This window comes from Podarcis muralis, chromosome 1, assembly GCF_964188315.1.
Source record: "Podarcis muralis chromosome 1, rPodMur119.hap1.1, whole genome shotgun sequence".
Taxonomy (NCBI): Eukaryota; Metazoa; Chordata; class Lepidosauria; order Squamata; family Lacertidae; genus Podarcis; species Podarcis muralis.
In genome coordinates this window covers 113,927,710-113,939,822 of record NC_135655.1, presented here as the reverse complement: position 1 = coordinate 113,939,822, position 12,113 = coordinate 113,927,710, and the positions used below count along the sequence as shown (strand labels likewise).

The 12,113-nt window shown below is 41.9% G+C and overlaps 1 protein-coding gene across 3 annotated transcripts in view; it reads left to right on the top strand.

The window, feature by feature from the left end:
* AGPS (alkylglycerone phosphate synthase) overlaps positions 1-12,113 on the top strand; it is a 57,806-nt gene that overhangs the window by 32,237 nt on the left and 13,456 nt on the right. For 2 of the 3 annotated variants that reach the window (XM_028748657.2, XM_028748684.2), the window contains 5 exons: positions 2,892-2,943; positions 4,852-4,928; positions 6,193-6,305; positions 9,336-9,405; positions 10,381-10,442. In XM_028748657.2, coding sequence (XP_028604490.2) covers positions 2,892-2,943; positions 4,852-4,928; positions 6,193-6,305; positions 9,336-9,405; positions 10,381-10,442 — 374 coding nt within the window. The remainder of the gene's footprint in view (positions 1-2,891; positions 2,944-4,851; positions 4,929-6,192; positions 6,306-9,335; positions 9,406-10,380; positions 10,443-12,113) is intronic. The other variant, XR_013390302.1, reaches the window with a different exon arrangement.

Below are 12,113 nucleotides of genomic sequence, written 5' to 3'. Positions count from 1 at the left end.
GTCGTCACGCTTGTTCATGTTGTGAGGGTGTTTCTCTATCTCGATGGCTTCCATGATTATTCTCTTGTGGTGATGTTCCATGTTAGAGAGCAATTTGGAATCTGCAAAATTAATTTCGTGTCCTGTTTCTTTCATGTGTTGGAAAAGAGAGGAAGTTTTTTCTTCTTTTTTGACGGCATTCTTGTGTTCTGCGATACGTGCATTTATTCGTCTGTTTGTTTGTCCAATGTACGTGGCTGGGCAGACTTTGCAGGGTATTTCATAGACCCCTTGGTTTTCCAACTGGATTTTATCCTTGGGGTTTCTGAGGATATTGGCTATTTTTTGGTTGGCGCAAAAGGCTGTTTTGATATTGTGTTTATGGAGGATTTTGCTAATTTTATCTGTAGTGCCCTTGATATAAGGAAGGAGGGCCATGCCATTGTTTTCTTCTGTGTCTTGGTTTTTGGGGGGTGTTTCTTTTTGGATTAGCTTCGTAACCCTGTTTTGCTGGTATCCATTGGCAATTAACACATTTGAGAGATTCTGTAACTCAGTTGTCAAGTGGTCTTTGTCAGCCAGGCGTTTGGTTCTGGAGATGAGAGTCTTGGCTACGGAGTTTATTTGTGCAGGGTGGTGGTGTGATTGTGCATGTAAGTAGCGGTTGGTGTGTGTTTTTTTCCGGTAGATAGTGTGTCCTAGGGAGCCATCAGGTTTTTTGTAGATTAGGACGTCAAGGAAGGGAAGTTGGTTGTTGGCTTCTATTTCCATAGTGAATTGTATTTTGGGGTGTAGGCTGTTGAGATGTGTGAGGAAGCTGTCCAGTTTTTCCTTCCCGTGTGGCCAAATTACAAAGGTGTCGTCAACATATCTGAGCCAAAGTTTGGGTTTGTGTTCTGACTTGTCTAAAGCATTGGTTTCAAAGTGTTCCATGTACAGGTTTGCGATGACCGGTGAGAGGGGTGATCCCATAGGTGCTCCTTCTATCTGTTTGTATCTTTGTCCATTGTGGATGAAGTACGTGTTGGTTAGGCAGTGGTTGGTCAGGTCCAAGATGTATTCGGGGGGATTGTATTTGTTTTGAATGGCTGTCAAGGCTTCATTAATGGGCACTTGTGTGAAGAGAGATACAACATCGAAGCTCACAAGTAGGTCATTGGGATGTAGGTTTTGCTTCTTTATTGTTTCTATGAACTGGAAGGAGTTTGGAACGTGTGAAGAGATGGATTCTGCATAGGGCTGAAGTTGCTTGGCGAGAAATTTAGCGAGATTTTGTAGAGGTGAGCCTATGGAGCTGACTATTGGTCTGAGTGGTGTTCCTTCTTTGTGTATCTTTTTTTGTGTAGCCTTTTGCGCCAACCAAAAAATAGCCAATATCCTCAGAAACCCCAAGGATAAAATCCAGTTGGAAAACCAAGGGGTCTATGAAATACCCTGCAAAGTCTGCCCAGCCACGTACATTGGACAAACAAACAGACGAATAAATGCACGTATCGCAGAACACAAGAATGCCGTCAAAAAAGAAGAAAAAACTTCCTCTCTTTTCCAACACATGAAAGAAACAGGACACGAAATTAATTTTGCAGATTCCAAATTGCTCTCTAACATGGAACATCACCACAAGAGAATAATCATGGAAGCCATCGAGATAGAGAAACACCCTCACAACATGAACAAGCGTGACGACACATCCCGCTTGCCAGACATCTGGAAATTAGCCCTCCCCACAAAATCTGACACCAGATCCAGAGGCACACAGAACGCCATCACCAATCAACCACACCAGACCCAAACCCAGACCCTCTCCACAGATAAATTACAGACACCATCCAGTAGCCAAACCATGGTGGCACCTCCGGATGCTGCACCCCCCTGCAATCCCTACACAGATCTGGCTGGCACAGGCCACAAAACCACAGCTCGCCCCTATACACGAAGCCAAGCCAGAGCACAACTAAGTGCAGTACAGCCATCTTCTCAGAAAAACTCTTCACAAAGTTCAAGAGGTCAAGACACAAAGGCTTTAGCAACTAATCCACACCTAATGACCCACCTAAGTGGTACTCAGGATATCACTCAAGAAATCACTCAAGATATCCCTCAAGCAATTAAGGAACAAAAGAAGAAAAGGCACACTAGCCTGGGAACTTCCTCTCTGCCCAGAACACTAGAGGCCACACCTCCTCAACAGTATTTATAGGAACTCAAACACTGAGATCCTGCTCTGTTCCAGTAACAAGAAGCCGAAAGCACCAGCCTGAAGATGACGAGTGAGACCTCGTCGAAACGTCGCCTAGACACCCCAACTTTTACACGGGAAGACACCCGAGGACACCAAAACCTGCATTCTTGTACCCGTGAAAATCTACGAAAGCATATATATATATATATATATATATATATATATATATATATATATACACATTTGCTTACAATTTCTTCTATTTTATTATTGACATGGGGAACACACTCTTTTTAACAATGACAGGGCATTATTAGTAGGTCCTAGAAGGTGTGCCAACTCTCTCCCCAATAAATTTGAATATTTCCCCCATTGTTGCAAGTAGTTTCTAAAACCTTACATAGCCTTGATCCATAGAGAGCTGGTTCTATATCTTAAATGTATGTTTTTGAGGCTGGACAGACTACTAACGGGGCTATGCTATCAAAGGCCAGATGTTGACCTAATGTAATACAATGAAAATTTTGCAAACCACATTAATCTTAATCAGTCTGGGCCTCTGTGTTAAGATTACAGAATGTGTTTTTTTACAGTGTGATATAACGCCTTTATAGAGGTTCAGTATTTGACTGTATTTCATCCCATGCCAGATTTTTCTTTAAAAAAATTACACAATTGCTTTACTTTCTATCGGTGTTCTTTATTCACATGCAACTTTGTCTCTTTATAGCGATGTGCTCCTGCATCCATTCGCCTTATGGACAATAATCAATTTCAATTTGGTAAGTTTTTACTAATTTTGTTCATGATCTGCTTTTGTAAAGTTGCGCCGAACCTTGTGGTCTGATAGCGGGCATTCTGTGACCTTGGCGGTAGGGGATTGAAAATTAAAAATGTGCCCCCTCTTTCCCATACTCCCTTGTCATTCTCCAATTTTTGCCTCTCCCAGCTTTGGTGCCAGTAACCATGGTTCATTGTAGTGACCAAGATCTAGAGAACTGCTCAGCTAGTTCTGCATGGCTAAGGCAGTTTTGGACTTGTGGTTCTTGAGCATCCCCTGCTGCCTAGCAAACAGCTTTTGCAAATAAGTTGGTTTGTCAGCTGTCAAGGAAAAAAGTCAAAGAGCTTGACCTCTTTGAATCTAGACTTGGTTAATTCTAACCCAACATTTGAAATCAGAATTTAAAGGGACGAGGGCACGATCTGCAGTTGGTTACTAATCCCAATGTTTTATCAGTTCATTCCTTTGTGCCATTCATCACTGACGTCAGATGGAGTTGATTATGCAGATGGATACTTTGATTATTTTCTGTCTTTCTGCTGACTGCACTGGGCTCTCAGTGACTCACATAAAATCCAAATGCAGTCAAAACCATTCTTCAAAATTAAGATTGTAGTGTCTTAATTTATTGATTCCCCCCCCCCTTTAATTAAAAACCTCTTGATCAACTGATCAGGAGCACCTTAATTAGACAACACATTTTTAAGTGATTTAAAACATATATAGTCTCATTTATCTTAGAGGCATTCCTACCTTCTCTCGCACAAGAAGAAAGGTTTCTCCACATATGCATCATCTGAAAACAGAGCATACTTAGTTTTTCAATTCTGTTTATTAGTATGCATACTTTTGTAGGTTTAATCAATTAAAACTCACATTATTTTTCAGCTTCTTTGATTGGATGGTGTCCCTAAAGAGAGAAAGCTTAAAAGCAAGACAAAAAACAGACCCCCATAAAGTGCAGCAGCAGTCATTGTACTAGCAGTCTCCCCCAAAAGCTTGTTGAAATAATAAAAAGAACCGTCTTGTGATTCTTACATCTCTTTCCTTCTACCACTACTTTGTTGGTTCATTCTCTTTAAGAAAATTAGAACATTTTTGGGCAGACAGAGCTTGACTGAGGAAGTTGACTTAGGGCTGCAGTTAACGAAGAAGAGCATTTGATTGTTCTAGAGTTGTGGGAGCAGCCTTAGTGAACAAGGGTTCTTTGTTGCATTGGGGGCGTGAAATACCATCTCCCACCCCATTCTGACTTGTCAGCAAAAGCTAGATAACGTAGGCGAAAATAATCTGAGACTAGGTAAACATCTCCTAGCACTTCTACTATAGATAGCATTGAGTCAAAGTGTAAGATTGTTACAGAAGTAGTTGTGAAAAATCTCTTAGGTGAATGTCTCCACTAGATGAAAAGCTGATCCACAAACAGAACTTCAGAGCTAGGTTTCTCCCATCGGGGTGTGTGTGTGTTTGTAATCTGTAAAATAAACAGCCAAATTAACTTTTGAATGCATGAATATACAAGTGGCTTCTAAACAAACAAAATTAGGGAATCTACCTGACTTTATGGACAGGGGCCTGGGGAGTAGCAAATACGTCTCTTCTCTGTGGTGCAGAGGTAGTCATACTGTAGGAAAGAGAATCACAGACTCCTATTTTGATGTACTTCTGTAAGCAGGTAAAGAATTAGACTTGACAGATTGCACCGAGTTTTCAGATTTCTTGCATTTATGCCTAAACATGCAGGGTTCCCATAAATCCCTTGCAACAGTGTTAGTGGTAAGAAATGGAGCACTTACTAAGAAAAAACTTTAAGCTCCAGCTTTTCAGTCACATTTCCAAATAAAATTCTGAACTCCATTAATATAGTTGTCTTACATTTTTTTTTTCCTTTTTCCTAACTCTTGCCAAGGACATGCTCTTAAAGGACAGGTTTCTTCAATTTTTACATCGCTTCTGGACGGGTTGAAAAAATTCTACATCACAAAGGTATTTGATTTTTATCCTCGGCCTCTAATTAATTCAGATTCTAAAAGCTTTGGACACACGTGCTTGCAAAAGCACACTGTATAAAATTGCATGTTAGGTCTTCTCTTCTTCCCCCACACCAAATCTTAACCTGGATTTTAGAAAAAAAAATGTGTGCTTAATGTCTACACTAGTGCAGAGTCTAAGGGTGCAAATGGCAGAACAGCATCTGCCAGCTGTTTTAGTTGAGAGTAGTAGCACAACGGGACACGGGTGGCGCTGTGAGTTAAACCACAGAGCCTAGGACTTGTCGATCAGAAGGTCGGCAGTTCAAATCCCCGTGACAGGGTGAGCTCCCATTGTCCCTGCTCCTGCCAACCTAGCAGTTCGAAAGCACGTCAAAGTGCAAGTAGATAAATAGGTGCCGCTCCAGCGGGAAGGAAAATGGCGTTTCCATGCGCTGCTCTGGTTCACCAGAAGCGGCTTCATCATGCTGGCCACATGACCCGGAAGCTGTACGCCGGCTCCCTCGGCCAATAAAGCAAGATGAACGCTGCAACCCCAGAGTCGGCCACGACTGGACCTAATGGTCAGGGGTCCCTTTACCTTTACCTAGTAGCACAACACAGGTGGGGAAGAGAGGTGGGAACTTCTGGTGTCAGAGTTCCTGCATTTATCTGAATGAGAAATATTTTTGCGTGTGCAAGACATGTCTTCATTGACTTGTTGGCCTCTACCATTAGGGTTGGGGGAGGAAAATAGCGAAACCATACACGCCAATAGGCTGTTCCTGCTAATCTTGATGCCAACATATTAATTCTGTATCCTCCATTATTTTAGCAGCAGAAGTTTGTTGAACTTCGAAAGTTTCAAAATGACATTTCATGTTCAGAGAATAAAGATTCACTTATTATCAGAAACATCCACATGGCAGTAGTTGTAATTGGTTACAGAATAGAAAATAATGGATGCTTTACAACACTTTGGTTGTTCTTTTCCCCCCTGCTTGCATTTGTAAAAGTAATTTTCAGATTGGTTCTCTTGACAGCCTCCTCTTGAGCGTTTCTCTTAAGTATCGCACTTTCAAATATGTGCCATGTTACCTTGAAATATGCCTCTTGTTTATGCTAAAATGCTTGTGAATCAGCTTTAGAAGAGTTGTATTGTGTTCAAAATAAGTTAGGAACATGAATATATTGTAAATGACTTAAAATGGTGGATCAACATGAATAATGGTATCTTGCTGTACTACCTTCATATAATGGAGATGCCTGTCTTTCCACAGTTCAAAGGATTTGATCCCAATGTGCTATGTGTCACCACCTTGCTTTTTGAGGGAGACAGAGAGAAGGTTCTTCAGCATGAAAAGCAAGTTTACGATATTGCTGCAAAATTTGGGTATGAAACCTTCACATCTTAACAGTTAAGCAATGTTTTGAAAAGTCCAAAATCTTTGTAGAGCTGAAAACCAGAGGCCTTTTATGAAAATTTATGGAAATCATGAGGTATCATGCATTTTTCTATAATACAAAACCATTTTGGAAAGTGAGAATGAAATTGTAGACATTAACTAAGAGGTTAGTGCATAAAAATGTACCTGAAAACACAAGAGAGTCATTTGAATTTGCTTGGGCACAAATGTTTGTTGGGACTTAACTGTGATACGAAATTGAATACATTTTGCCATAGTCCAGTTGAGGTCAGGGCTATTTCCTTTTCTTTGTAGCACACGAAAGGGACTTTTGTGACACTAAACAAACAAATCTTAACGCACTGAAGGAGAGCATTGTTTTGAGCATTATACCTTAATACTGTGCATTATTGACTAAAGCTGTGACTCAGGCCAGCCTGTTTTAAAAAGGAAATTGTATTTAATCAACAGAACTTGATTAATTATATGTATTCCACCTCCTGTCACTGATTGCTCTGTGCTGTTACAAAGGAATAGAAAACATTTCACTTTAATAACAAGCTGAGTAATGATAGGGTGGTTTGTGTCCATCTGGTTTGATTGATTACAGGACTAATCAATGAAACCACGGTGAAGATATTTGTCTGGGCCACAACTTTATTTCCCATTTAAGCAAATTATTACTTAGATCACTGTGTTTAATGGGGAAAAACAGACACTTTGCAAATGTTCTGCGTTACAGGTTCACTAACCTAATATCTGAATGACATGTTACAACGCTCAACCTCCCATTCTCACCAAAATGTCCTTTCAAGAAGCAGTGAATTGAGATTTAAGGGGCAGGCTGATAGGGGACAGAAGTAAAACACCTTCTGAAATACAGATACTTTGTGAACATTAAGCAATTACAGGATAGCCTGGCAGCTTAAAAAATAGGAGCTGTCCTGCATTCTTGGTCAAACATCTCTGCCCCATCATCCTTTTCTTCTGTTTGCTAGCCTTGAAGCTAGAAGACAAGGAGAACTGGAACAGACAGCCACTGTTAGCTGTTTTGGCTACTAACCCCAAAACTCAGCTTGTTCCACCTAGAGGGTGTTTTCCTTGTACTTGCTACCTCTTTGCTCTTCTGTCAGAAGAACAAGGGGATAAAGTGTCATCAGCTTATCCAAGAATACCCCACCATGTTGCCCCAGCTGTCAGCTGTTGCGCATGGCTAGCTAGAACACTGCTGGGCTGCACATGCCTGGTTGGGTTTCAGAGTTTTCTCTGCCTCAAATGTGCCAGTGAAACTGAAAATGCAAAAGTCAGCTTACAGGTGAAGTGCCTATATAGCCAGCAGCACAGCCAGGCTAAGTTGCCATTTCGGTTTTCACTGGGGGGCCCCTCACTTGAGGGAAACAGGCATGTAACAAAGACCATGCTTACATGCTGTTTGCATAGAAGTGTTCTCCTTGGCCCCTGAGGTCTCTGAGTTGAAGCTGCATGCCGTTTTTCATTCATTACCATTTGGTATTTGAGAAAAGCTCTTAAATAAAAGAAAATGCTGCTGAAAATAGCGGACATTTCTCTCACAATTTCTATCACACGCTGCTATATCTGAGCAGGCTGAAAACAAAGAGTAAGGTTACCATAACTTGCGTCATAGAGCTTCAGTATGCTGTTGACAACATGGTGTTCGCACGCTCAGAGGATGACCTCCAAACCATCCTAAATATATTTGCAGAAGCTTACGAAAATCTTGGCCTATCACTCAGCATCCAAAAAAACCAATGTGCTGCACCAACAAGTACAAAAAAACCCCTCTGCAGCACCACAAATCCAACTCAGTGATGTAACGTTGGAAAATGTCGATCACTTCTCCTACCTGGGCAGTTATCTATCCACAAGGGCCAACATTGATGCTGAAATCCAGCATCGCCTGAGCTCTGTGAGTGCGGCTTTCTCCCGACTGAAGTGCAGAGTGTTTGAGGACCGGGACATTTGCAGGGTAACCAAAATGTTTGTTTACAAAGCTATTGTACTACCAACCTTACTGTATGTTTGTGAAACATGGACCACTTATAACCTCCAACACCTCAAAAGATTCCACCTACGGGAAGACAGGCAAACTAATACCAGTGTACCGGAAGAAGCAAAGATCACCAGTGTTGAAGCAATGATTCTTCAACATCAACTTCATTGGACTGGTCATGTTGTGCAGATACCTGATAATCGTCTTCCAAAGCAACTACTCTATTCCGAACTTAAAAATGGAAAGCGTAATGCTGGTGGTCAACAAAAGAGGTTTAAAGACTGTCTCAAGGCAAATCTAAAAAAATGTAGTATAAACACCAACAATTGGGAAATACTTGCCTGCAAGCGCTCCAATTGGAGAACAGCCTTTACCAAAGGTGTCTTGGGCTTTGAAGACGCTCAAACTCAGGACGCAAGGGAGAAACATGCTAAAAGGAAGGCATGCTTGGCAAATCCACACCGCAATCAACTTCCGCCTGGAAACCAATGTCCCCACTGTGGAAGGACATGTGGATCCAGAATTGGCCTCCACAGTCACTTATGGACTCATTGTTAAAACCGTGTGTATGGAAAGACAATCTTACTTGGCTATGAGTGATCGCTAAAGAAAGAAAGAAAGAAGTTAGGTAGTCTTATTTCATACTGCCAGGTAGCAAAAATCTCTCCCTCTTATCTCTTTGGGATCTCCAGGAGGCCTGAGCTCTATTTTTAAAACTAAATGAGGATTTTGAAGGGAAGCTGGACAAAATCTAAATTAGATGTGCCTGTTCTTTCAACCTACCAAACTAGCAAGAATCAGAAGGGTAGAGGTGACTGTTGCTACCCCAGTCTTCAGCCAAAATGGCTCCCAGAGCAGCTTCCATAAAAATCAATTAAAACGGGGCATTTTAAATGAACTTAATTTACCTGCCTAAATTCTTGATTGGAAACAACCTTGCTGTAAACCATTTCATGCCATAGGATTAAGTGATGTAATTTGATATTTTACTGTCCTTAAATTATAGTGGTCTGGCGGCTGGAGAAGACAATGGACAGAGAGGATACATGCTAACATTTGTCATTGCTTACCTTCGGGTAGGTCTCTTACTTTATTTATTTTTTAAAAACTCAGTTTCACGTTATGTACTGTGCTGTTGTGTATATGAAACAAGGTGGGGGGAGGTGTTGCATATTTTAATGGTTCAGAGTTTTTTCACATACAAAACAACAACATGCATATTGGGCTACTCTGCTTTCTTGTTACACTTCCTAAAAATTTGTGCAGTTAGAGTTTTGCCTACAGGATGCACACCGACCCCATGACAAATGAATCGGTCAGCTTTAGTTGTTTGGGAAGGATTAGATGGGGAGGAAGTTTGAATCCAGGTCTATCCACATTCTCTCCCCCCACCCCACCCCAAAGCAGCTTGGACAAAGATCTCTCAGCTACCTAGCCCTGATCATCTCATTAGGTAGATATATGAAGGTCAATAGCCACTGTTCAGGAACAGGCCAGCAATGAGGTGAGGTGAGGTGAGGCCATTTGCTTCTGGCAGCAGATCTGACCCCACCATTGCACTGTTATCGAGGAGAGGTGAGGGGAAGACAGGGTCCTAGAGTCGTCCCTCCTGCTTCCCAAAGCCCAATTAGTGCTTTTCCAGTTTGGGGAAGGAGATAGGGGGGCTCTAGGATCCTGGCAGAGCCTTATGCCTCCTTCTCAAAGCCCAGTGCATCACTTAGTCTGCTTTGGGGACTGTGGTACTGCCTACTAAATATTCAGTGGCAAATCTCTTCCTGATTAAAAAACACACGACTTGACCTGATAACATGTCAGCTGTGTTCCTGATGTCTAAAGGCTGAAAAGACTATAGCAATTTGAAGTAGTTGGTAGAATAAACAAATTTATGCAGTAGGTCCTGGGAGTATGCTAGGTCTCTTTGACAAATTAATATTCTCAGAATATTAATACACTTGAATGTTTTGGGTTCTGTAATTATACAAAATAGCAGGTTCGAGGCCTATAGATACATAACTTTAGGAGTTCTAATCTGCAAATGATCTCCTCTATAGGACCTGGGCATGGATCATTATATAATAGGAGAATCGTTTGAAACGTCTGTTCCCTGGGACAGGTAAAATCAGTGCATTTTCTGTTTTTGCATTGTCTGAAGTTGTAAAAGCTGTGACCATATGAAAAGGGTCACTAAGGTTTTCCAAAATTAGTAAGGTGAGATTATACATTTTTCAGGCCATGTGTGACCAATTTTAGCAGTAGAATTTCTAATGAGGGTTCTTGTTGAATTAAATAAGCCACTGATTTTTATCCAAGAATATATTGAGAAAACAGCTGATTTCTCTCAGCTGATAAGCAAGTGAATGGCTTCCTGTATACATAACTGTTTTCCGTAGACTATCCAAATCTAGTCCTATTGTTCTACAATTCTAGGAGGTCTTTGGGCTCAGATAGTATCTAGAGCTTCTTCATGTTCCACATGCATAATTATTCTTAACGGTTATCAATTTCCAAATACAATTTTCATGTCCTACAACATGCATAAACACAATTTTCTGGATTGGGCCTTCCCTTTGTGAGAAGCTTCTCTGTATCTATACCGTACATTACATAACTTTGACTTCCTTCAGGATCATGGCAGTTTTGAAACAACAAATGTAGATTTAGTTCACGTGAAATACTTGCATCCCATGCAAACAGTTTGCAAGCCATGCCCATCGACATCTTAAAGGTAAAGGGACCCCTGACCATTAGGTCCAGTCGTGACCGACTCTGGGGTTGCAAGGCTCATCTCACTTTATTGGCCAAGGGAGCCGGCGTACAGCTTCCGGGTCATGTGGCCAGCATGACAAAGTCGCTTCTGGTGAACCAGAGCAGCGCACGGAAACACCGTTTACCTTCCCGCCGGAGCGGTCCCTATTTATCTACTTGCACTTTGACGTGCTTTCGAACTGCTAGGTTGGCAGGAGCAGGGACCGAACAACAGGAGCTCACTCCGTCGCGGGGATTCAAACCACCGACCTTCTGATCGGCAAGTCCTAGGCTCTGTGGTTTAAGCCACAGCGCCACCCGTGTCCCTATATCGACATCTTATATAGGAGCATTTACAAAGTAAGTGTAGGCAGAGGGGCCACCAGGTGGCGCGTTGGAAGATGGCCGACAATAACATTTCTCTGACCCATACGAGGTAATTAAGCTGCTATGGGAAGTATGCAGTCTTCCTACCCCCCCAGGAGACGGGGGGGGGCACTGCCTTGCCAGCGGTGTTCACAATGCACCCCCTGATCCGAGAGATGGGGGTGCCAAACACTTGGCACGAGCCCTCGGTGAAGTCAGATCTTCCTGACGCCGATTCCAATTAGCGCGTGCTGGTTAGCTTCAGCTCGGAATTATAATTGGAAACATATGATTGGATTGAAGCTGAAGCACATACATCAAGTAATGTTCGAGAGATAAGACTGCTGATTTATGGATCTCTGTGACCGGGAGTGACGGATGGACAAGTAAATCTTCTGATGAATCACCACTAGGAGACTGTATGTTTGGAATGAAGGGGGGGTGGAGGAAAAAACTTTTCCCCCCTTTGTACGATGTGATATTAATAACCCTTCACCCCAGATAGAAATAAGATCGTTGCGTTTTTATTAATCACAAGCAGGAATTTAAGAACTGTGTGGGATGGATAATAACAGGAGAGAGGATTGGTGAACGGTGAGAATGAGGAAATTTTTTATGACGCAGTTAAAAAATGGCATCTCGCCAAGACAGGCTTGCCGGAGAAAGAAGGACA